Here is a 26,650-nt window from a genome sequence, read left to right on the forward strand (position 1 = left end):
AGATTAGAGTTGTATGTTGCAATGTACAGGTAAGAGTTGTGTGTTGTAATGTACAGGTAATGCTTGTAATGTGCAGGTAAGAGTTGTGTGTTGTAATGTACAGGTAGGAGTTGTAATGTACAGGTAAGAGTTGTAATGTACAGGTAAGAGTTGTGTGTTGTAATGTACAGGTAAGAGTTGTAATGTACTGGTAATAGTTGTAATGTACAGATAAGAGTTGTGTGTTGTAATGTACAGGTAAGAGTTGTAATGTACAGGTAAGTGTTGTGTGTTGTAATGTACAGGTAAGAGTTGTGTGTTGTTATGTACAGGTAAGAGTTGTAATGTACAGGTAAGTGTTGTGTGTTGTAATGTACAGTTCAGGGTTGTAATGTACAGATTAGAGTTGTATGTTGTAATGTACAGATAAGAGTTGTAATGTACAGGTAAGTGTTGTGTGTTGTAATGTACAGTTCAGAGTTGTAATGTACAGATTAGAGTTGTATGTTGTAATGTACAGATAAGAGTTGTGTGTTGTAATGTACAGGTAAGAGTTGTAATGTACAGGTAAGAGTTGTTATGTACAGGTAAGAGTTGTGTGTTGTAATGTACAGGTAAGTGTTGTAATGTACAGGTAAGAGTTGTTATGTACAGGTAAGAGTTGTAATGTACAGGTAAAAGTTGTGTGTTGTAATGTACAGGTAAGAGTTGTTATGTACAGGCAAGAGTTGTTATGTACAGGTAAGTGTTGTAATGTACAGGTAAGAGTTGTGTGTTGTAATGTTCAGGTAAGAGTTGTAATGTACAGGCAAGAGTTGTAATGTACAGGTAAGTGTTGTAATGTACAGGTAAGAGTTGTTATGTACAGGCAAGTGTTGTAATGTACAGGTAAGAGTTGTGTGTTGTAATGTTCAGGTAAGAGTTGTTATGTACAGGCAAGAGTTGTAATGTACAGGTAAGTGTTGTAATGTACAGATAAGAGTTGTGTGTTGTAATGTACAGGTAAGAGTTGTAATGTACAGATTAGAGTTGTATGTTGTAATGTACAGATAAGAGTTGTGTGTTGTAATGTACATTTCAGAGTTGTAATGTACAGGTAAGTGTTGTAATGTACAGATTAGAGTTGTAATGTGCAGGTAAGAGTTGTGTGTTGTAATGTACAGGTAAGAGTTGTGTGTTGTTATGTACAGGTAAGAGTTGTAATGTACAGGTAAGTGTTGTGTGTTGTAATGTACAGGTAAGTGTTGTGTGTTGTAATGTACAGGTAAGAGTTGTGTGTTGTAATGTACAGGTAAGAGTTGTAATGTACAGGTAAGTGTTGTGTGTTGTAATGTGCAGGTAAGAGTTGTGTGTTGTATTGTACAGGTAAGATTTGTAATGTACAGGTAAGAGTTGTGTGTTGTAATGTACTGGTAAGAGTTGTGTGTTGTAATGTACAGGTAAGATTTGTAATGTACAGGTAAGAGTTGTAATTTACAGATACGAGTTGTGTGTTGTAATGTACAGGTAAGAGTTGTAATGTACAGGTAAGGGTTCTAATGTACAGATAAGAGTTGTGTGTTGTAATGTACAAGTAAGAGTTGTAATGTACAGGTAAGAGTTGTGTGTTGTTATGTACAGATAAGAGTTGTACTGTACAGGTAAGTGTTGTGTGTTGTAATGTAAAGGTAAGAGTTGTGTGTTGTTATGTACAGGTAAGAGTTGTAATGTACAGGTAAGAGTTGTAATGTACAGGTAAGTGTTGTGTGTTGTAATGTACAGGTAAGAGTTGTAATGTACAGGTACGTGTTGTGTGTTGTAATGTACAGGTAAGAGTTGTGTGTTGTAATGTACAGGTAAGAGTTGTAATGTACAGGTAAGTGTTGTGTGTTGTAATATACAGTTCAGAGTTGTAATGTACAGATTAGAGTTGTATGTTGTAATGTACAGATAAGAGTTGTGTGTTGTAATGTACAGGTAAGAGTTGTAATGTACAGGTAAGTGTTGTGTGTTGTAATGTACAGATTAGAGTTGTATGTTGCAATGTACAGGTAAGAGTTGTGTGTTGTAATGTACAGGTAAGGCTTGTAATGTGCAGGTAAGAGTTGTGTGTTGTAATGTACAGGTAGGAGTTGTAATGTACAGGTAAGAGTTGTAATGTACAGATAAGAGTTGTGTGTTGTAATCTACAGGTAATTATTGTAATGTACAGGTAAGAGTTGTAATGTACAGGTAAGAGTTGTAATGTACAGGTAAGTGTTGTGTGTTGTAATGTACAGGTAAGAGTTGTGTGTTGTTATGTACAGGTAAGAGTTGTAATGTACAGGTAAGTGTTGTGTGTTGTAATATACAGTTCAGAGTTGTAATGTACAGATTAGAGTTGTATGTTGTAATGTACAGATAAGAGTTGTGTGTTGTAATGTACAGGTAAGAGTTGTAATGTACAGGTAAGTGTTGTGTGTTGTAATGTACAGTTCAGAGTTGTAATGTACAGATTAGAGTTGTATGTTGTAATGTACAGATAAGAGTTGTAATGTACAGGTAAGTGTTGTGTGTTGTAATGTACAGTTCAGAGTTGTAATGTACAGATAAGAGTTGTGTGTTGTAATGTACAGGTAAGAGTTGTAATGTACAGGTAAGAGTTGTTATGTATAGATAAGAGTTGTGTGTTGTAATGTACAGGTAAGTGTTGTGTGTTGTAATGTACAGGTAAGAGTTGTGTGTTGTTATGTACAGGTAAGAGTTGTAATGTACAGGTAAGTGTTGTGTGTTGTAATATACAGTTCAGAGTTGTAATGTACAGATTAGAGTTGTATGTTGTAATGTACAGATAAGAGTTGTGTGTTGTAATGTACAGGTAAGATTTGTAATGTACAGGTAAGAGTTGTTATGTATAGATAAGAGTTGTGTGTTGTAATGTACAGGTAAGAGTTGTAATGTACAGATAAGAGTTGTGTGTTGTAATGTACAGGTAAGAGTTGTAATGTACAGGTAAGTGTTGTGTGTTGTAATGTACAGGTAAGAGTTGTGTGTTGTTATGTACAGATAAGAGTTGTAATGTACAGGTAAGTGTTGTGTGTTGTAATGTGCAGGTAAGAGTTGTGTGTTGTATTGTACAGGTAAGATTTGTAATGTACAGGTAAGAGTTGTGTGTTGTAATGTACTGGTAAGAGTTGTGTGTTGTAATGTACAGGTAAGATTTGTAATGTACAGGTAAGAGTTGTAATTTACAGATACGAGTTGTGTGTTGTAATGTACAGGTAAGAGTTGTAATGTACAGGTAAGGGTTCTAATGTACAGATAAGAGTTGTGTGTTGTAATGTACAAGTAAGAGTTGTAATGTACAGGTAAGAGTTGTGTGTTGTAATGTACAGGTAAGATTTGTAATGTACAGGTAAGAGTTGTAATTTACAGATACGAGTTGTGTGTTGTAATGTACAGGTAAGAGTTGTAATGTACAGGTAAGTGTTGTGTGTTGTAATGTACAGGTAAGAGTTGTGTGTTGTTATGTACAGGTAAGAGTTGTAATGTACAGGTAAGTGTTGTGTGTTGTAATATACAGTTCAGAGTTGTAATGTACAGATTAGAGTTGTATGTTGTAATGTACAGATAAGAGTTGTGTGTTGTAATGTACAGGTAAGAGTTGTGTGTTGTTATGTACAGGTAAGTTTTGTGTGTTGTAATGTACAGGTAAGAGTTGTGTGTTGTTATGTACAGATAAGAGTTGTAATGTACTGGTAAGTGTTGTGTGTTGTAATGTAAAGGTAAGAGTTGTGTGTTTTAATGTACAGGTAAGTGTTGTGTGTTGTAATGTACAGGTAAGAGTTGTGTGTTTTAATGTACAGGTAAGTGTTGTGTGTTGTAATGTACAGGTAAGAGTTGTGTGTTGTTATGTACAGGTAAGAGTTGTAATGTACAGGTAAGTGTTGTGTGTTGTAATATACAGTTCAGAGTTGTAATGTACAGATTAGAGTTGTATGTTGTAATGTACAGATAAGAGTTGTAATGTACAGGTAAGTGTTGTGTGTTGTAATGTACAGGTAAGAGTTGTGTGTTGTAACGTACAGGTAAGAGTTGTAATGTACAGGTAAGTGTTGTGTGTTGTAATGTACAGTTCAGAGTTGTAATGTACAGATTAGAGTTGTATGTTGCAATGTACAGTTAAGAGTTGTGTGTTGTAATGTACAGGTAAGGCTTGTAATGTGCAGGTAAGAGTTGTGTGTTGTAATGTACAGGTAGGAGTTGTAATGTACAGGTAAGAGTTGTAATGTACTGATAAGAGTTGTGTGTTGTAATCTACAGGTAATTATTGTAATGTACAGGTAAGAGTTGTAATGTACAGGTAAGAGTTGTAATGTACAGGTAAGAGTTGTAATGTACAGGTAAGAGTTGTAATGTACAGGTAAGTGTTGTGTGTTGTAATGTACAGTTCAGAGTTGTAATGTACAGATTAGAGTTGTATGTTGTAATGTACAGATAAGAGTTGTGTGTTGTAATGTACAGGTAAGAGTTGTTATGTACAGGTAAGTGTTGTAATGTACAGGTAAGAGTTGTAATGTACAGGTAAGTGTTGTAATGTACAGGTAAGAGTTGTTATGTACAGGTAAGAGTTGTAATGTACAGGTAAGAGTTGTGTGTTGTAATGTACAGGTAAGAGTTGTTATGTACAGGTAAGTGTTGTAATGTACAGGTAAGAGTTGTTATGTACAGGTAAGTGTTGTAATGTACAGGTAAGAGTTGTGTGTTGTAATGTTCAGGTAAGAGTTGTTATGTACAGGCAAGAGTTGTAATGTACAGGTAAGTGTTGTAATGTACAGATAAGAGTTGTGTGTTGTAATGTACAGGTAAGAGTTGTGTGTTGTTATGTACAGGTAAGAGTTGTAATGTACAGGTAAGTGTTGTGTGTTGTAATGTACAGTTCAGAGTTGTAATGTACAGATAAGAGTTGTGTGTTGTAATGTACAGGTAAGAGTTGTTATGTACAGGTAAGTGTTGTAATGTACAGGTAAGAGTTGTTATGTACAGGTAAGAGTTGTAATGTGCAGGTAAGAGTTGTGTGTTGTAATGTACAGGCAAGAGTTGTTATGTACAGGTAAGTGTTGTAATGTACAGATAAGAGTTGTGTGTTGTAATGTACAGGTAAGAGTTGTAATGTACAGATTAGAGTTGTATGTTGTAATGTACAGGTAAGAGTTGTGTGTTGTAATGTACAGGTAAGGCTTGTAATGTGCAGGTAAGAGTTGTGTGTTGTAATGTACAGGTAAGAGTTGTGTGTTGTTATGTACAGGTAAGAGTTGTAATGTACAGGTAAGAGTTGTAATGTACAGGTAAGTGTTGTGTGTTGTAATGTGCAGGTAAGAGTTATGTGTTGTATTGTACAGGTAAGATTTGTAATGTACAGGTAAGAGTTGTGTGTTGTAATGTACAGGTAAGATTTGTAATGTACAGGTAAGAGTTGTAATTTACAGATACGAGTTGTGTGTTGTAATGTACAGGTAAGAGTTGTAATGTACAGGTAAGGGTTCTAATGTACAGATAAGAGTTGTGTGTTGTAATGTACAAGTAAGAGTTGTGTGTTGTTATGTACAGGTAAGAGTTGTAATGTACAGGTAAGTTTTGTGTGTTGTAATGTACAGATAAGAGTTGTAATGTACTGGTAAGAGTTGTAATGTACTGGTAAGAGTTGTGTGTTGTTATGTACAGATAAGAGTTGTAATGTACTGGTAAGAGTTGTAATGTACTGGTAAGAGTTGTAATGTAGCGGTAAGAGTTGTGTGTTGTAATGTACAGGTAAGATTTGTAATGTACAGGTAAGAGTTGTGTGTTGTAATGCACAGGTAAGGGTTCTAATGTACAGATAAGAGTTGTAATGTACAGGTAAGTGTTGTGTGTTGTTATGTACAGGTAAGAGTTGTAATGTACAGGTAAGTGTTGTGTGTTGTAATGTACAGGTAAGAGTTGTGTGTTGTTATGTACAGGTAAGAGTTGTAATGTACAGGTAAGAGTTGTGTGTTGTTATGTACAGGTAAGTGTTGAAATGTACAGGTAAGAGTTGTAATATACAGGGAAGTGTTGTTATGTACAGGTAAGTGTTGTAATGTACAGGTAAGTGTTGTAATGTACAGATAAGAGTTGTGTGCTGTAATGTACAGGTAAGTGTTGTAATGTACAGATAAGAGTTGTGTGTTGTTATGTACAGATAAGAGTTGTAATGTACAGGTAAGTGTTGTAATGTACAGATAAGAGTTGTGTGCTGTAATGTACAGGTAAGAGTTGTGTGCTGTAATGTACAGGTAAGAGTTGTAATGTACAGATAAGAGTTTTGTGTTGTAATGTACAGGTATGAGTTGTGTGTTGTAATGTACAGGTAAGAGTTGTAATGTACAGATAAGAGTTGTGTGTTGTAATGTATAGGTAAGATTTGTGTGTTGTAATTTACAGGTAAGAGTTGTAATGTACAGATAAGAGTTGTGTGTTGTAATGTACAGGTAAGAGTTGTAATGTACAGGTAAGAGTTGTTATGTGCAGGTAAGAGTTGTAATGTACAGATTAGAGTTGTAATCTACAGATAAAAGTTGCGTGTTGTAATGTACAGGTAAGAATTGTAATGTACAGGTAAGAGTTGTGTGTTGTAATGTACAGGTAAGAGTTGTTATGCACAGGTAAGAGTTGTGTGTTGTAATGTACAGGTAAGAGTTGTGTGTTGTAATGTACAGGTAAGAGTTGTGTGTTGTAATGTACAGATGTACAATCTTTCCAAAGTTAAATTACAAACATAATCTACATGTTTACACATATTTAGCAGTCAGAAAGTCTGTTTAAGAGTTGTCCGAGAAGACTTGACCCATGACAGCCAGTTTAGCACTGAACTGTGTTGAAGCAGACAAACTGGCTAAACCAACCGTCTGCTAGCTGTCTCACGTCACCAAAGTCAGCTAAATCCCAGCACATAGAGACTCTTTCACCTAGATATTATCATATAGAGACTGTGTCTGTTCCCCGAATTAGTAAATACAAAAAACCATCAAAACCATTCAACAGTAAAAATTTAATTGATGTCCAACAAATAAACAACAGATATAATACGGATGAACAATTGATAAAGCTTGGGTTGCTGAATATTCGATCCCTTTCGCCAAAAACGCTTGTTGTCAATGATATGATTATAGATCATAACTTAGATGTGCTGTGTTTGACAGAAACCTGGCTAAAACCTGACGATTACATTACTTTAAATGAGTGCACCCCCCGAGATTATTGTTACAAACATGAGCCACGTCTGAAAGGTAAAGGGGGAGGTGTTGCTGTAATTTATAATAATATTTTCAGTATTACTCAGAAGTCTAGTTTCAAATATAATTCCTTTGAAGTTTTGGTGCTTTATGTAACGCTGTGTAGTGTAAATGATAAATCCCTTTTGACATTTGTGTTGGCTACTGTATACAGGCCACCAGGGCACAATACAGACTTTATCAAAGAATTTGCTGGTTTTGTATCGGAGTTAGTATTAGCTGTAGATAAAGTACTAATTGTTGGGGATTTTAATATCCACGTAGACAATGAAAAAGACGCATTGGGATTGGCATTTAGAGACATTCTAAACTCTATTGGAGTTAGACAACACGTATCGGGACCCACTCATCGCCTTAATCATACTTTAGATCTAATAATGTCACATGGAATAAATGTTGATACTGTTAAAATTCTGCAGCAGAGCGATGACATCTCAGATCATTACCAAATATCGTGTATACTTAATTTACCTAAGGCTGCAAAGCCATCCCCTCGCTTCAAATATGGCAGGACGATAACCGCTGCGACTAAAGATTGCTTTGTACATAATCTTCCTCATCAGTTCCATCTCCTCAGCATTACAGATAGCCAAGAGGAACTTGATGCTGCAACAGAAACTATTGACTCTCTCTTTACTAGCACTTTAGATATAGTTGCTCCCCGGCGCTTAAAGAAGATTAAAGCAAATAATCCAACGCCGTGGTACAACGAGCACACTCGGGCCCTTAAAACAGCAGCCAGAAAAATGGAGCGCAGCTGGAAGAAAACAAAACTAGAGGTTTTTCGCAATTTGTGGAAAGAGAGCATGATTGCATACAGAAAGGCCATAAAAACTGCTAGATCTGCTTATTTCCCAACTCTTTTAGAAGAAAACAAACACAACCCTAAGTATTTATTCGATACAGTGGCTAAATTATCAAAAAATAAAGCTTCAGCTTCTGATGTTTGTAAACAACACAGCAGTAATGACTTTATGAACTTCTTTACTAGTAAGATTGATAATATTAGGAATAAAATTATAACCATGCAGCCGTCTATTACAGTATCACTTCAGACAGAGTATTGTAGGGTCACTGAGGAAAAATTACACTCATTCACTACTATAGGAGGAGAAGAATTGGCTAAACTTGTAAAATCATCAAAATCAACAACATGTATGCTTGACCCTATACCGACTAGGCTATTAAAAGAGATACTTCAAAGGGTCATAGATCCTCTGCTTAATATCATTAATTCATCTTTGACATTAGGATATGTACCGAAAACTTTTAAGTTGGCTATAATTAAACCACTTATTAAAAAAACGCAACTTGATCCTAAAGAATTAGTCAATTACAGGCCAATCTCGAATCTACCGTTTCTATCAAAAATACTAGAAAACGCTGTGTCTTCACAATTATGTTCTTTTTTAGAAAGAAATGGTATATGTGAGGATTTCCAGTCAGGATTTAGACCGTATCATAGCACTGAGACTGCTCTAATTAGAGTTACAAATGATTTACTCTTATCATCTGATCGTGGTTGTATCTCTCTATTAGTGTTACTCGATCTTAGCGCTGCATTTGATACTATCGATCACAATATTCTTCTGAATAGAATCGAAAATGATGTTGGCGTTAGTGGAACTGCTTTGGCATGGTTTAAATCGTACTTATCTGACCGTTATCAGTTTGTAGCAGTAAATGAAGAGATGTCACACCGATCACAAGTTCAGTATGGGGTACCGCAAGGCTCAGTGTTAGGACCGTTGCTTTTCACCCTGTATATGCTACCACTGGGAGATATCATTAGGAAACATGGCGTTAGTTTTCATTGTTATGCTGACGATACTCAGCTCTATATTTCCTCACGCCCTGACGAAACCTACCAATTCACAAGATTAACAGAATGCATAGCTGATATAAAAAATTGGATGAATAGTAATTTTCTGCAATTTTCTTAACTTAATAAAACTGAATTTTTAATTATTGGACAGAAAAGCTCCACAAGTAGTAACCGAGAATACTGTCTAACACTTGATGACTGCTCTGTCAAGCCCTCGTCGTCAGTGAGGAACCTGGGTGTGCTCTTTGATACCAATCTTTCATTTGAAAGCCACGTTTCTAGCATCTGTAAAACCGCATTCTATCATCTTAAAAATATATCTAAATTACGGCACATGCTTTCAATGCAAAATGCTGAAAAGTTAGTACATGCGTTCATGAGCTCAAGGCTAGATTATTGTAATGCTCTACTGGGTGGTTGCCCTGCTCGCTTAATAAACAAACTCCAGCTAGTCCAAAATGCAGCAGTTCGAGTTCTTACTAGAACCAGGAAGTATGATCATATTAGTCCAGTTCTGTCAACACTGCACTGGCTCCCTATTAAACATTGCATACATTTTAAAATCTTGCTTATTACTTACAAAGCACTAAATAGTTTAGCTCCCCGGTACTTAAGCGAGCTCTTAACACATTATACTCCATCACGTCGATTGCGGTCTCAAAACTCTGGCCAGTTGATCATACCTAGAATATCTAAATCAACTGCAGGTGGTCGATCATTTTCCTATTTAGCTCCTAAATTGTGGAATAGTCTTCCTAGCATTGTTCGGGAAGCAGACACACTCTGTCAGTTTAAATCTAGACTAAAAACACATCTCTTTACTATGGCATACACATAGAACATTTTTAACTTTCATTATTCAATTCAATTGACTGATTGTTAGGCTGCATTAACTAGGTCAGCCGGAACCGGGAACACTTCCCATAACACCTGATGTACTCGTTACATCATAAAAAGAGTGACATCTACGCTAATGTTAGTCTCTCTGTTTATCCCGAGGTTTATCCCGGATCTGGGCCCTGTCCGGATCGGATGGTGGACCTGCCTGGACATGACCAACGCATCCTGGAGTGTCTGCTGAGCCGTGTCGAATGGTGTCTCCTCCGAATTTGCCTTACTTGCACGACATGCTCAAAACCGGTCTTCGGCGCAATAATTCCGATCTTTCATGTATTCATACTCTTGTGTAATCGACGCCCAATCCTAAATAAATCTGTCTCTTCCGTGATACCCTGAAAATTTTGAATAATCCGATCTAATATGATTTCCGAACTGTAAGGTTGCCAGAATAATAATCTTACACGGTGTGTTAATAGGCCAGAGGAGAACTGGCACCCCGACTGAGTCTGGTTTCTCCCAAGGTTTATTTTTCTCCATCACGCCCTGATGGAGTTTTGGTTCCTTGCCACTGTCGCCTTTGGCTTGGCTTGCTCAGTTGGGGACACTAAAAATATGATTAAAGTTATTCAACTTATTATACAAATAAAATTTATGAATTAGGTCTTATTTAATTCTATAAACTATAATACTGATCTGCCAACATTGTCGCTATATGATAATTTAAAATAAGCTGATAACATCACTGTTTTCTCCAGTACGACTGTACAGCCAAATCTAATTTTGTCGCAATATTATCCTGTTTGACACTGTGAAGCTGCTTTGACACAATCGTGATTGTAAAAGCGCTATATAAATAAAGTTGATTGATTGATTGATTACAGATAAGAGTTGTGTGTTGTAATGTACAGGTAAGAGTTGTGTGTTGTAATGTACAGGTAAGAGTTGTGTGTTGTAATGTACAGGTAAGAGTTGTAATGTGCAGGGAAGAGTTGTGTGTTGTAATGTACAGATAAAAGTTGTGTGTTGTAATGTACAGGTAAGAGTTGTTATGTACAGGTAAGAGTTGTGTGTTGTAATGTACAGATAAAAGTTGTGTGTTGTAATGTACAGGTAAGAGTTGTAATGTGCAGGTAAGAGTTGTGTGTTGTAATGTACACATAAGAGTTTTAATGTGCAGGGAAGAGTTGTGTGTTGTAATGTACAGGTAAGAGTTGTGTGTTGTAATGTACAGATAAAAGTTGTGTGTTGTAATGTACAGGTAAGAGTTGTGTGTTGTAATGTACTGGTAAGAGTTGTGTGTTGTAATGTACTGGTAAGAGTTGTGTGTTGTAATGTACTGGTAAGAGTTGTAATGTACAGGTAAGAGTTGTAATGTACAGATAAGAGTTGTGTGTTGTAATGTACAGATAAGAGTTGTGTGTTGTAATGTACAGGTAAGAGTTGTGTGTTGTAATGTACTGGTAAGAGTTGTGTGTTGTAATGTACTGGTAAGAGTTGTAATGTACAGGTAAGAGTTGTTATGTACATATAAGAGTTGTAATGTACAGATTAGAGTTGTGTGTTGTAATGTACAGGTAAGAGTTGTAATGTACAGATTAGAGTTGTGTGTTGTAATGTACATTTAAGAGCTGTGTGTTGTAATGTACAGGTAAGAGTTGTAATGTACAGATAAGAGTTGTATGTTGTAATGTACAGATTAGAGTTGTATGATGTAATGTACAGGTAAGCGTTGTAATGTACTTGTAAGAGTTGTAATTTACAGGTAAGGGTTCTAATGTACAGATAAGAGTTGTGTGTTGTAATGTACAAGTAAGAGTTGTAATGTACAGGTAAGAGTTGTTATGTACAGATAAGAGTTGTGTGTTGTAATGTACAGGTAAGAGTTGTAATGTACAGGTAAGAGTTTTAATGTACAGGTAAGAGTTGTGTGTTGTAATGTACAGGTAAGATTTGTAATGTGCAGGTAAGAGTTGTAATGTTCTGGTAAGAGCTGTAATGTTCTGGTAAGAGTTGTAATGTACAGATAAGAGTTGTAATGTACAGATTAGATTTGTTATGTACAGATAAGAGTTGTATGTTGTAATGTACAGATTAGAGTTGTGTGTTTTAATGTACAGTTCAGAGTTGTAATGTACAGGTAAGAGTTGTGTGTTGTAATGTACAGGTAAGAGTTGTTATGTACAGGTAAGAGTTGTGTGTTGTAATGTACAGGTAAGAGTTGTTATGTACAGGTAAGAGTTGTGTGTTGTAATGTACAGGTAAGATTTGTAATGTGCAGGTAAGAGTTGTAATGTAAAGGTAAGAGTTGTGTGTTGTAATGTACAGGTAAGAGTTGTAATGTACAGGTAAGTGTTGTAATGTACAGATTAGAGTTGTATGATGTAATGTACAGGTAAGTGTTGTTATGTACAGGTAAGAGTTGTGTGTTGTAATGTACAGATAAGAGTTGTGTGTTGTAATTTACATTTAAGAGTTGTGTGTTGTAATGTACATTTAAGAGCTGTGTGTTGTAATGTACAGGTAAGAGTTGTAATGTACAGATAAGAGTTGTATGTTGTAATGTACAGTTTAGAGTTGTATGTTGTAATGTACAGGTAAGTGTTGTGTGTTGTAATGTACAGGTAAGAGTTGTGTGTTGTAATGTACAGGTAAGAGTTGTGTGTTGTAATGTACAGGTAAGAGTTGTGTGTTGTAATGTACAGATTAGAGTTGTGTGTTGTAATGTACAGGTAAGTGTTGTTATGTACAGGTAGGAGTTGTAAAGTACAGATAAGAGTTGTGTGTTGTAATGTACAGGTAAGAGTTGTGTGTTGAAATGTACAGGTAAGAGTTGTGTGTTGTAATGTACAGGTAAGAGTTGTGTGTTGTAATGTACAGGTAAGAGTTGTGTGTTGTAATGTACAGATTAGAGTTGTGTGTTGTAATGTACAGGTAAGAGTTGTGTGTTGTAATGTACAGGTAAGAGTTGTAATGTACAGATTAGATTTGTTATGTACAGATAAGAGTTGTATGTTGTAATGTACAGATTAGAGTTGTGTGTTGTAATGTACAGTTCAGAGTTGTAATGTACAGGTAAGAGTTGTATGATGTAATGTACAGGTAAGTGTTGTAATGTACAGGTAAGAGTTGTGTGTTGTAATGTACAGGTAAGAGCTGTAATGTACAGGTAAGACTTGTGTGTTGTAATGTACAGGTAAGATTTGTAATGTGCAGGTAAGAGTTGTAATGTACAGGTAAGTGTTGTAATGTACAGATTAGAGTTGTGTGTTGTAATGTACAGATAAGAGTTGTGTGTTGTAATTTACATTTAAGAGTTGTGTGTTGTAATGTACATTTAAGAGCTGTGTGTTGTAATGTACAGATTAGAGTTGTGTGTTGTAATGTACATTTAAGAGCTGTGTGTTGTAATGTACAGGTAAGAGTTGTAATGTACAGGTAAGAGTTGTAATGTACAGATAAGAGTTGTATGTTGTAATGTACAGTTTAGAGTTGTATGTTGTAATGTACAGGTAAGTGTTGTTATGTACAGGTAAGAGTTGTAATGTACAGGTAAGAGTTGTGTGTTGTAATGTACAGCTAAGAGTTGTGTGTTGTAATGTACAGGTAAGAGTTGTGTGTTGTTATGTACAGGTAAGAGTTGTAATGTACAGGAAAGTGTTGTGTGTTGTTATGTACAGGTAAGAGTTGTTATGTACAGGTAAGTGTTTTAATGTACAGGTAAGAGCTGTGTGTTGTAATGTACAGGTAAGAGTTGTAATGTACAGGTAAGAGTTGTAATGTACAGATAAGAGTTGTATGTTGTAATGTACAGTTTAGAGTTGTATGTTGTAATGTACAGGTAAGAGTTGTGTGTTGTAATGTACAGGTAAGAGTTGTGTGTTGTAATGTACAGGTAAGAGTTGTGTGTTGTAATGTACAGATTAGAGTTGTGTGTTGTAATGTACAGGTAAGTGTTGTTATGTACAGGTAGGAGTTGTAAAGTACAGATAAGAGTTGTGTGTTGTAATGTACAGGTAAGAGTTGTGTGTTGAAATGTACAGGTAAGAGTTGTGTGTTGTAATGTACAGGTAAGAGTTGTGTGTTGTAATGTACAGGTAAGAGTTGTGTGTTGTAATGTACAGATTAGAGTTGTGTGTTGTAATGTACAGGTAAGTGTTGTTATGTACAGGTAAGAGTTGTGTGTTGTAATGTACAGGTAAGAGTTGTAATGTACAGATTAGATTTGTTATGTACAGATAAGAGTTGTATGTTGTAATGTACAGATTAGAGTTGTGTGTTGTAATGTACAGTTCAGAGTTGTAATGTACAGGTAAGAGTTGTATGATGTAATGTACAGGTAAGTGTTGTAATGTACAGGTAAGAGTTGTGTGTTGTAATGTACAGGTAAGAGTTGTTATGTACAGGTAAGAGTTGTGTGTTGTAATGTACAGGTAAGAGTTGTAATGTGAAGGTAAGAGTTGTGTGTTGTAATGTACAGGTAAGAGTTGTAATGTACAGGTAAGACTTGTGTGTTGTAATGTGCAGGTAAGAGTTGTAATGTGAAGGTAAGAGTTGTGTGTTGTAATGTACAGGTAAGAGTTGTAATGTACAGGTAAGACTTGTGTGTTGTAATGTACAGGTAAGAGTTGTAATGTACAGGTAAGACTTGTGTGTTGTAATGTACAGGTAAGAGTTGTAATGTGAAGGTAAGAGTTGTGTGTTGTAATGTACAGGTAAGAGTTGTAATGTACAGGTAAGTGTTGTAATGTACAGATTAGAGTTGTATGATGTAATGTACAGGTAAGTGTTGTTATGTACAGGTAAGAGTTGTGTGTTGTAATGTACAGATAAGAGTTGTGTGTTGTAATTTACATTTAAGAGTTGTGTGTTGTAATGTACATTTAAGAGCTGTGTGTTGTAATGTACAGATTAGAGTTGTGTGTTGTAATGTACATTTAAGAGCTGTGTGTTGTAATGTACAGGTAAGAGTTGTAATGTACAGGTAAGAGTTGTAATGTACAGATAAGAGTTGTATGTTGTAATGTACAGTTTAGAGTTGTATGTTGTAATGTACAGGTAAGTGTTGTTATGTACAGGTAAGAGTTGTAATGTACAGGTAAGAGTTGTGTGTTGTAATGTACAGCTAAGAGTTGTGTGTTGTAATGTACAGGTAAGAGTTGTGTGTTGTTATGTACAGGTAAGAGTTGTAATGTACAGGAAAGTGTTGTGTGTTGTTATGTACAGGTAAGAGTTGTTATGTACAGGTAAGTGTTTTAATGTACAGGTAAGAGTTGTGTGTTGTAATGTACAGGTAAGAGTTGTAATGTACAGGTAAGTGTTGTTATGTACAGGTAAGTGTTGTAATGTACAGGTAAGAGTTGTAATGTACAGGTAAGAGTTGTAATGTACTGGTAAGAGTTGTAATGTACAGGTAAGAGTTGTAATGTACTGGTAAGAGTTGTAATGTACAGGTAAGAGTTGTGTGTTGAAATGTACAGGTAAGAGTTGTGTGTTGTAATGTACAGGTAAGATTTGTAATGTACAGGTAAGAGTTGTGTGTTGTAATGTACAGGTAAGAGTTGTTATGTACAGGTAAGAGTTGTGTGTTGTAATGTACAGATAAAAGTTGTGTGTTGTAATGTACAGGTAAGAGTTGTGTGTTGTAATGTACTGGTAAGAGTTGTAATGTACAGGTAAGTGTTGTGTGTTGTAATGTACAGATAAGAGTTGTGTGTTGTAATGTACTGGTAAGAGTTGTAATGTACAGGTAAGTGTTGTGTGTTGTAATGTACAGATAAGAGTTGTGTGTTGTAATGTACAGATAAGAGTTGTGTGTTGTAATGTACAGGTAAGAGTTGTGTGTTGTAATGTACAGATAAGAGTTGTGTGTTGTAATTTACATTTAAGAGTTGTTATGTACAGGTAGGAGTTGTAAAGTACAGATAAGAGTTGTGTGTTGTAATGTACAGGTAAGAGTTGTGTGTTGTAATGTACAGGTAAGAGTTGTGTGTTGTAATGTACAGGTAAGCGTTGTGTGTTGTAATGTACAGATTAGAGTTGTGTGTTGTAATGTACAGGTAAGAGTTTTAATGTACAGGTAAGAGTTGTAAAGTACAGATAAGAGTTGTGTGTTGTAATTTACAGGTAAGTGTTGTAATTTACAGGTAAGAGTTGTGTGTTGTAAAGTACAGATAAGAGTTGTGTGTTGTAATGTACAGGTAAGAGTTGTAAAGTACAGATAAGAGTTGTGTGTTGTAATGTACAGGTAAGAGTTGTGTGTTGTAATGTACAGGTAAGAGTTGTGTACAGGTAAGAGTTGTAATGTACAGGTAAGTGTTGTAATGTACAGATAAGAGTTTTAATGTACAGGTAAGAGTTGTGTGTTGTAATGTACAGGTAAGATTTGTAATGTGCAGGTAAGAGTTGTGTGTTGTTATGTACAGGTAAGAGCTGTAATGTTCTGGTAAGAGTTGTAATGTACAGATAAGAGTTGTAATATACAGATTAGAGTTGTAATGTACAGATAAGAGTTGTATGTTGTAATGTACAAATTAGAGTTGTGTGTTGTAATGTACAGGTAAGAGTTGTGTGTTGTATTGTACAGGTAAGATTTGTAATGTACAGGTAAGAGTTGTGTGTTGTAATGTACAGGTAAGAGTTGTTATGTACAGGTAAGAGTTGTAATGTACAGGTAAGAGTTGTAATGTACAGGTAAGAGTTGTGTGTTGTAATGTACAGGTAAGATTTGTAATGTACAGGTAAGAGTTGTGTGTTGTAATGTACAGGTAAGAGTTGTTATGTACAGGTAAGAGTTGTAATGTACAGGTAAGAGTTGTAATGTACAGGTAAGATTTGTAATGTACAGGTAAGAGTTGTTATGTACAGGTAAGAGTTGTGTGTTGTAATGTACAGGTAAGAGTTGTGTGTTGTAATGTACAGGTAAGAGTTGTGTGTTGTAATGTACAGATTAGAGTTGTGTGTTGTTATGTACAGGTAAGAGTTGTAATGGACAGATTAGAGTTTTAATGTTCAGATAAAAGTTGTGTGTTGTAATGTACAGGTAAGAATTGTAATGTTCTGGTAAGAGTTGTAATGTTTTGGTAAGAGTGGTAATGTACTGGTAAGAGTTGTATGTTGTAATGTACAGATTAGAGTTGTGTGTTGTTATGTACAGGTAAGAGTTGTAATGTACACGTAAGAGTTGTGTGTGGTAATGTAAAGGTAAGAGTTGTTATGTACAGATAAGAGTTGTAATGTACTGGTAAGAGTTGTAATGTACAGGTAAGAGTTGTGTGTTGAAATGTACAGGTAAGAGTTGTGTGTTGTAATGTACAGGTAAGAGTTGTTATGTACAGGTAAGAGTTGTGTGTTGTAATGTACAGGTAAGAGTTGTAATGTACAGGTAAGAGTTGTGTGTTGTAATGTACAGGTAAGAGTTGTGTGTTGTAATGTACAGGTAAGAGTTGTTATGTACAGGTAAGAGTTGTGTGTTGTAATGTACAGATAAAAGTTGTGTGTTGTAATGTACAGGTAAGAGTTGTGTGTTGTAATGTACAGGTAAGAGTTGTGTGTTGTAATTTACAGGTAAGAGTTGTGTGTTGTAATGTACAGGTAAGAGTTGTGTGTTGTAATGTACAGATTAGAGTTGTGTGTTGTAATGTACAGGTAAGTGTTGTTATGTACAGTTAAGAGTTGTGTGTTGTAATGTACAGGTAAGAGTTGTGTGTGGTAATGTACATATTAGAGTTGTGTGTTGTAATGTACAGGTAAGAGTTGTAATGTACAGGTAAGTGTTGTAAAGTACAGATAAGAGTTGTGTGTTGTAAAGTACAGATAAGAGTTGTGTGTTGTAATGTACAGCTAAGAGTTGTAATGTACAGGTAAGAGTTGTAAAGTACAGATAAGAGTTGTGTGTTGTAAAGTACAGATAAGAGTTGTGTGTTGTAATGTACAGGTAAGTGTTGTAATTTACAGGTAAGAGTTGTGTGTTGTAAAGTACAGATAAGAGTTGTGTGTTGTAATGTACAGGTAAGAGTTGTAAAGTACAGATAAGAGTTGTGTGTTGTAATGTACAGGTAAGAGTTGTAATGTACTGGTAAGAGTTGTAATGTACAGATAAGAGTTGTGTGTTGTAACGTACAGGTAAGAGTTGTGTGTTGTAATGTACTGGTAAGAGTTGTTATGTACAGCTAAGTGTCGTAATGTACAGGTAAGTGTTTTAATGTACAGGTAAGAGTTGTTATGTACATATAAGAGTTGTAATGTACAGGTAAGAGTTGTAATGTACAGATTAGAGTTGTGTGTTGTAATGTACAGGTAAGAGTTGTAATGTACAGATTAGAGTTGTGTGTTGTAATGTACAGGTAAGAGTTGTAATGTACAGATAAGAGTTGTATGTTGTAATGGACAGATTAGAGTTGTATGATGTAATGTACAGGTAAGCGTTGTAATGTACTGGTAAGAGTTGTAATTTACAGGTAAGGGTTCTAATGTACAGATAAGAGTTGTTATGTACAGATAAGAGTTGTGTGTTGTAATGTACAGGTAAGAGTTGTAATGTACAGGTAAGAGTTTTAATGTACAGGTAAGAGTTGTGTGTTGTAATGTACAGGTAAGAGTTGTGTGTTGTAATGTACAAGTAAGAGTTGTAATGTACAGGTAAGAGTTGTTATGTACAGATAAGAGTTGTGTGTTGTAATGTACAGGTAAGAGTTGTAATGTACAGGTAAGAGTTTTAATGTACAGGTAAGAGTTGTGTGTTGTAATGTACAGGTAAGAGTTGTGTGTTGTAATGTGCAGGTAAGAGTTGTGTGTTGTAATGTACACGTAAGAGTTTTAATGTGCAGGTAAGAGTTGTAATGTTCTGGTAAGAGCTGTAATGTTCTGGTAAGAGTTGTAATGTACAGATAAGAGTTGTAATGTACAGATTAGATTTGTTATGTACAGATAAGAGTTGTATGTTGTAATGTACAGATTAGAGTTGTGTGTTGTAATGTACAGTTCAGAGTTGAAATGTACAGGTAAGAGTTGTATGATGTAATGTACAGGTAAGAGTTGTTATGTACAGGTAAGAGTTGTGTGTTGTAATGTACAGGTAAGAGTTGTTATGTACAGGTAAGAGTTGTGTGTTGTAATGTACAGATTAGAGTTGTGTGTTGTAATGTACATTTAAGAGCTGTGTGTTGTAATGTACAGGTAAGAGTTGTAATGTACAGATAAGAGTTGTATGTTGTAATGTACAGCTAAGAGTTGTGTGTTGTAATGTACAGGTAAGAGTTGTGTGTTGTTATGTACAGGAAAGTGTTGTGTGTTGTTATGTACAGGTAAGAGTTGTAATGTACAGGTAAGAGTTGTTATGTACAGGTAAGAGTTGTGTGTTGTAATGGTAAGAGTTGTTATGTACAGGTAAGAGTTGTGTGTTGTAATGGTAAGAGTTGTAATGTACAGGTAAGTGTTGTTATGTACAGGTAAGTGTTGTAATGTACAGGTAAGAGTTGTAATGTACAGGTAAGAGTTGTAATGTACAGGTAAGAGTTGTAATGTACTGGTAAGAGTTGTAATGTACTGGTAAGAGTTGTAATGTACAGGTAAGAGTTGTGTGTTGAAATGTACAGGTAAGAGTTGTGTGTTGTAATGTACAGGTAAGAGTTGTAATGTACAGGTAAGTGTTGTGTGTTGTAATGTACAGATAAGAGTTGTGTGTTGTAATGTACAGATAAGAGTTGTGTGTTGTAATGTACAGATAAGAGTTGTGTGTTGTAATTTACATTTAAGAGTTGTTATGTACAGGTAAGAGTTGTGTGTTGTAATGTACAGGTAAGTGTTGTTATGTACAGGTAAGAGTTGTGTGTTGTAATGTACAGGTAAGAGTTGTTATGTACAGGTAAGAGTTGTGTGTTGTAATGTACAGGTAAGAGTTGTGTGTGGTAATGTACATATTAGAGTTGTGTGTTGTAATGTACAGGTAAGAGTTGTAATGTACAGGTAAGTGTTGTAAAGTACAGATAAGAGTTGTGTGTTGTAAAGTACAGATAAGAGTTGTGTGTTGTAATGTACAGGTAAGTGTTGTAATTTACAGGTAAGAGTTGTGTGTTGTAAAGTACAGGTAAGAGTTGTGTGTGGTAATGTACATATTAGAGTTGTGTGTTGTAATGTACAGGTAAGAGTTGTAATGTACAGGTAAGAGTTGTTATGTACAGGTAAGAGTTGTGTGTTGTAATGTACAGGTAAGAGTTGTGTGTTGTAATGTACAGGTAAGAGCTGTAATGTACAGGTAAGACTTGTGTGTTGTAATGTACAGGTAAGATTTGTAATGTGCAGGTAAGAGTTGTAATGTGAAGGTAAGAGTTGTGTGTTGTAATGTACACGTAAGAGTTTTAATGTACAGATTAGAGTTGTGTGTTGTAATGTACAGGTAAGAGTTGTAATGTACAGGTAAGTGTTGTAATGTACAGATTAGAGTTGTATGATGTAATGTACAGGTAAGTTTTGTTATGTACAGGTAAGAGTTGTGTGTTGTAATTTACATTTAAGAGTTGTGTGTTGTAATGTACAGATTAGAGTTGTGTGTTGTAATGTACATTTAAGAGCTGTGTGTTGTAATGTACAGGTAAGAGTTGTAATGTACAGATAAGAGTTGTATGTTGTAATGTACAGGTAAGTGTTGTTATGGACAGGTAAGAGTTGTGTGTTGTAATGTACAGGTAAGAGTTGTGTGTTGTAATGTACAGGTAAGAGTTGTGTGTTGTAATGTACAGATAAGAGTTGTGTGTTGTAATGTACAGATAAGAGTTGTAATGTACAGGTAAGAGTTGTAATGTACTGGTAAGAGTTGTAATGTACAGGTAAGAGTTGTAATGTACAGGTAAGAGTTGTAATGTACAGGTAAGAGTTGTGTGTTGAAATGTACAGGTAAGAGTTGTGTGTTGTAATGTACAGATAAGAGTTGTGTGTTGTAATGTACAGATAAGAGTTGTGTGTTGTAATGTACAGATAAGAGTTGTGTGTTGTAATGTACAGGTAAGGGTTGTGTGTTGTAATGTACAGGTAAGAGTTGTGTGTTGTAATGTACAGGTAAGTGTTGTAATGTACAGGTAAGAGTTGTGTGTGGTAATGTACATATTAGAGTTGTGTGTTGTAATGTACAGGTAAGAGTTGTAATGTACAGGTAAGAGTTGTAAAGTACAGATAAGCGTTGTGTGTTGTAATGTACAGGTAAGTGTTGTAATTTACAGGTAAGAGTTGTGTGTTGTAAAGTACAGATAAGAGTTGTGTGTTGTAATGTACAGGTAAGAGTTGTAAAGTACAGATAAGATTTGTGTGTTGTAATGTACAGGTAAGAGTTGTGTGTTGTAATGTACAGGTAAGAGTTGTGTGTTGTAATGTACAGGTAAGATTTGTAATGTGCAGGTAAGAGTTGTGTGTTGTTATGTACAGGTAAGAATTGTAATGTGCAGGTAAGAGTTGTGTGTTGTAATGTACAGGTAAGAGTTGTAATGTGCAGGTAAGAGTTGTGTGTTGTAATGTACAGGTAAGATTTGTAATGTGCAGGTAAGAGTTGTAATGTGAAGGTAAGAGTTGTGTGTTGTAATGTACACGTAAGAGTTTTAATGTACAGATTAGAGTTGTGTGTTGTAATGTACAGGTAAGAGTTGTAATGTACAGGTAAGTGTTGTAATGTACAGATTAGAGTTGTATGATGTAATGTACAGGTAAGTTTTGTTATGTACAGGTAAGAGTTGTGTGTTGTAATTTACATTTAAGAGTTGTGTGTTGTAATGTACAGATTAGAGTTGTGTGTTGTAATGTACATTTAAGAGCTGTGTGTTGTAATGTACAGGTAAGAGTTGTAATGTACAGATAAGAGTTGTATGTTGTAATGTACAGGTAAGTGTTGTTATGGACAGGTAAGAGTTGTGTGTTGTAATGTACAGGTAAGAGTTGTGTGTTGTAATGTACAGGTAAGAGTTGTGTGTTGTAATGTACAGATAAGAGTTGTGTGTTGTAATGTACAGATAAGAGTTGTAATGTACAGGTAAGAGTTGTAATGTACTGGTAAGAGTTGTAATGTACAGGTAAGAGTTGTAATGTACAGGTAAGAGTTGTAATGTACAGGTAAGAGTTGTGTGTTGAAATGTACAGGTAAGAGTTGTGTGTTGTAATGTACAGATAAGAGTTGTGTGTTGTAATGTACAGATAAGAGTTGTGTGTTGTAATGTACAGATAAGAGTTGTGTGTTGTAATGTACAGGTAAGGGTTGTGTGTTGTAATGTACAGGTAAGAGTTGTGTGTTGTAATGTACAGGTAAGTGTTGTAATGTACAGGTAAGAGTTGTGTGTGGTAATGTACATATTAGAGTTGTGTGTTGTAATGTACAGGTAAGAGTTGTAATGTACAGGTAAGAGTTGTAAAGTACAGATAAGCGTTGTGTGTTGTAATGTACAGGTAAGTGTTGTAATTTACAGGTAAGAGTTGTGTGTTGTAAAGTACAGATAAGAGTTGTGTGTTGTAATGTACAGGTAAGAGTTGTAAAGTACAGATAAGATTTGTGTGTTGTAATGTACAGGTAAGAGTTGTGTGTTGTAATGTACAGGTAAGAGTTGTGTGTTGTAATGTACAGGTAAGATTTGTAATGTGCAGGTAAGAGTTGTGTGTTGTTATGTACAGGTAAGAATTGTAATGTGCAGGTAAGAGTTGTGTGTTGTAATGTACTGGTAAGAGCTGTAATGTTCTGGTAAGAGTTGTAATGTACAAATTAGAGTTGTGTGTTGTAATGTACAGTTCAGAGTTGTAATGTGCAGGTAAGAGTTGTGTGTTGTAATGTACAGGTAAGAGTTGTTATGTACAGGTAAGAGTTGTAATGTACAGGTAAGAGTTGTGTGTTGTAATGTACAGGTAAGAGTTGTGTGTTGTAATGGACAGATTAGAGTTTTAATGTTCAGATAAAAGTTGTGTGTTGTAATGTACAGGTAAGAATTGTAATGTACTGGTAAGAGTTGTATGTTGTAATGTACAGATTAGAGTTGTGTGTTGTAATGTACAGGTAAGAGTTGTGTGTTGTAATGTACAGGTAAGAGTTGTTATGTACAGATAAGAGTTGTGTGTTGTAATGTACAGGTAAGAGTTGTAATGTACAGTTCAGAGTTGTAATGTACAGGTAAGAGTTGTATGTTGTAATGTACATGTCAGAGTTGTATGTTGTAATGTACATGTCAGAGTTGTGTGTTGTAATGTACATGTCAGAGTTGTGTGTTATGTACAAGTAAGAGTTGTAATGTACAGGTAAGAGTTGTGTGTTGTAATTTACAGGTAAGAGTTGTGTGTTGTAATGTACAGATAAGAGTTGTTATGTAGAGGTAAGAGTTGTTAGTCTTTGTTAATTCATTTGTTGTATTGCTATATTTTGTTATAGTGTACTTTAATCATGGATAGATGTTGTTTTATATGCATCAGGTAATAAGAAGTAGCCTGGCTCTGCCCTCTGCTGCACTTCCGCTCAATTTTCATTTTCCTTCAGTACTATGTCTGGGACTGCGGTGTATTCTTAGGTATTCTCCGAACTAATTTTTACCGGTGCAATCAGTGAACAGAGAGAGTGGCTGAGAACGATGATGTAGATGTAGTGTGCTATTTTGAGTTGTTGTTCAGTAATGGCGGCGGCGAACGAAACCATTAATTCCGTTGTGGCACCGCTGCTGAATATCCAGAAGTTAAAGCCGGAGCAATAACAATCTTTGCTGGGGTTTGTTGGTGCAGATGATGTTGTGGCCCTCCTTCCCAACAGGGTGAATTGGGGAAAAGTTTGATTTTCCAGCTCGCTCCGTTATTAATGAAGGAGTTGCTGAAGCCTTATTCAGACGGTAACTGATTCTCGTGGGGTCGGAAGGTATTGGCATCATTTACAGGGGCTAGTTAGTGATTTTATTGCCGTCTGTCTCACCACCCATGAAAAAATCCTACCTTTTTACCTACAGGTAAAGAGTTACCTACTGCTTTTGACAAACACTGAGGTTGATTTCTAGACTTGTATTTCTTTAAAATGCTGGCAAGTATTTACAAGAGCAATATATTTAATCACCGCTCAAACAAATTAAAATAAAAGCACGTAAACATTTGAATTGGTCCGTTATTTATAGCAGCATTTATTATCATACCAAGCATATGACATTTTATTTACAACATACAATGATGTTACGGACCACGTGATCAGTGCATTCCCGATCACAAAACTCTCCCGTCCACCGTGGTGTGAATAAATCACAATCCGAATGCACGAGTTTTAGGTTTTATCCTATGGTTTTATCACTGAGGTGGCCTGCACAAGTGCACGTTTATTTTGTCGGATTCCCATGTGTGAAACAGGCAAAGGGTGCATGACATACGTCACAGATCCAGAGTGGCTCTGGGCAGATCCAATAATTTTAAACTTCAACAAAGTACCCGCCTTCGCGCAAATAAACGCTTGTCAATGGAGAGTGGCCAGACTCTATGTACAAATTAAATGTACAAGAGTCTGGTAAGACCAGGCTAAATAAGAAGTGCATATGTGAGAAAGTAAAACTTACCTGTAGAATGGTACACTAATTACATTAAATAATAAAAAACTTTTTCAGGATGACAGAAAGGGAGCTTTTTACACTGTTAAAGACTTTGATTCCCCTCCTAAACATAGACAAAGTTTCAAAAAGTAATGTTGGACGTTTGATGGAGTATTTCTGTGTCAAAAATAGTCCTTGTATGGGCCGTACGGGCTCTTCTCCCGGTAGGGCGCGCGCGCGACTAGAGCGAGAGAGGAAATGCACGCCCATAAACACTCCGCGCCGCACTCCACTTTATTCCTATGGGTGACGTCGAGCGACTTCAACGCTTCAGCACAGCATTCCGGGAAGGCAGCGCTGCATTTGAACCGATTTGAACGCAAAAATGATGGGAAGCTTCACAACATCGCTTCAGTCGTGTCGCAAAGTGGATCTCCACCGTTCACTGCTGTCAGGACATCACCAAATCATACCAAGGAAGTGTGTTTTTGACGGAGCGGTCCTAGCGATAAAGGTTCGGTCCTGCTTTGAAAGCAGTCGGTGAGTAAAACTGCTTCAAATGTCTGTGCTGTTGGCTATCGGCGCGTGAGTAAACATCAGTAAACGACACGATCGCGTGCTTCGTCATTCAAATGCGCTAACGGTTACTCCATTGTTGTTCTATGTATAACGTTACACTAGTCTGACGTGCAAAACCGTTTTGCTTGCTACTGCTAAGGTTTTGTCGCATTCAATAGTCCATAAAGCGAATCGTCCTCATAAACTGCGAGTAAAGACACACAAATGTTGGCAGGCCACTAAATACAGTACATACCACAGAGACGGACGTCCTGCTGTTGCTGTTTCTCCTGTTCAATTTATTTCAGCCTCAGATTTGATTCTGGATCATATATCTATTAGCTGAGATAGCCATGGGTTTCTCCACGCTTGAGGACGTCACCACTTTGCGTGCTCGTCATTCTTTAGCTCCGCCCACACGATACGCCTCCAGGCGCTCGGTTTTTTCCGGAAAGACTTGGTACAGCCCATATTTCTTTTATAAATATAATTAAACTAAAGACTTTTCGGAGATATGAAGGATGCAGTACTACTCTATAGGTACTCAAGATTGACATGAGATTGACTGAAACTGAGTGCCCCCCCCCCCCCCCCCCTTTAAGGAAGAGAAGTGTGTGTAAAGTATATATGTAAGTTATATATTAAGGATTTTTGTAAAGTATAAATCAGTTGACGTACCATGTGTAGGTTAATTTAGGTTATACAATTATATATAATTGTATAACTATAGCCCTATTCGGAAGGCCATAAAAATACATTTGCATGCCACCTCAGTGATCAAACTCAAGCATTCGGATGGTGATTTATTCACGGTGGAGTTTTGTGATCATGCGGACCTGGGAACGGCTATTCACATGGTCAATAACATGATTGTATTCTGTAAAAAAAATGTCACATGCTTGGTATAATAATTATTTTATAATCACTGTTTAGAAGCAAGGTAACAAAATTGAACAGTTTAAGGCAGTAAGTTGTATGCACACAGACACAATATGTAAAAACCAAACAAGAATTTATTGACCTATTCTAGTACACACAAACTAACGAAAACAACACAAGTTCATTAATACAGGGAAATGTGATATTGTTAACGGAGGAGTAATGAATCAATATACTAGCTTTAGTTTGTTTGCTTAATAAGACTTGCACTAGTTCAGCAAGAATGAGGAGATTGTGTACTTGCGTTTGGATGCTCCTGTGAGCGCGGGTTCCCTTTCGCATCGCTTGGGGAATCTGTGCAATGAAAAGTCTTATTTATTGACCAACGTTGTCCGTGCAAGCTGGTTAGAGAGGGGGTCTCTGTGATCTTTGGATTGTAATGTTGTGTTTGTTTGATGAGCTTCGTTCATAGATAATCTTTCATTGATTTGACCAAAGTTGAATCTCTACAAAGAGAAAAATAGGGTCATGACATCAAGGATGGTCAAGTTAATGAATGGCCAAGTTTAAAGTTTTAAATTACAGATTTTAGTTTTGTTTAAAAATGTACAATATGTAATACAGTTAATTTGTACTTAATTATAATTGAGATAGTAATGAACTAGATCATGGAATGTGAATTTGACAGTTTTTTATGTTATTCCTTACCTTCTAAAAAAGGGCTCACATTACAGCTAAAATTCAACTTGCTCAGTCTGCTTGGGTCTGGTTCTCAAAATCCA

At 35.9% G+C, this 26,650-nt stretch overlaps 1 protein-coding gene across 2 annotated transcripts in view; it reads right to left on the minus strand.

Moving 5' to 3' along the window:
* The window catches only part of LOC137065141 (immunoglobulin superfamily containing leucine-rich repeat protein 2-like), a 148,531-nt gene extending 122,224 nt beyond the window's left edge, over positions 1-26,307 (minus strand). Inside the window, exon 1 of one of the 2 annotated variants that reach the window (XM_067436709.1) lies at positions 26,169-26,307. In XM_067436709.1, coding sequence (XP_067292810.1) covers positions 26,169-26,210 — 42 coding nt within the window. In that variant the 5' untranslated portion in view covers positions 26,211-26,307. The remainder of the gene's footprint in view (positions 1-26,168) is intronic. The other variant, XM_067436710.1, reaches the window with a different exon arrangement.
* Positions 26,308-26,650: the final 343 nt, after the last annotated feature.

Source organism: Pseudorasbora parva, chromosome 25 (genome assembly GCF_024679245.1).
Source record: "Pseudorasbora parva isolate DD20220531a chromosome 25, ASM2467924v1, whole genome shotgun sequence".
Lineage (NCBI taxonomy): Eukaryota > Metazoa > Chordata > Actinopteri > Cypriniformes > Gobionidae > Pseudorasbora > Pseudorasbora parva.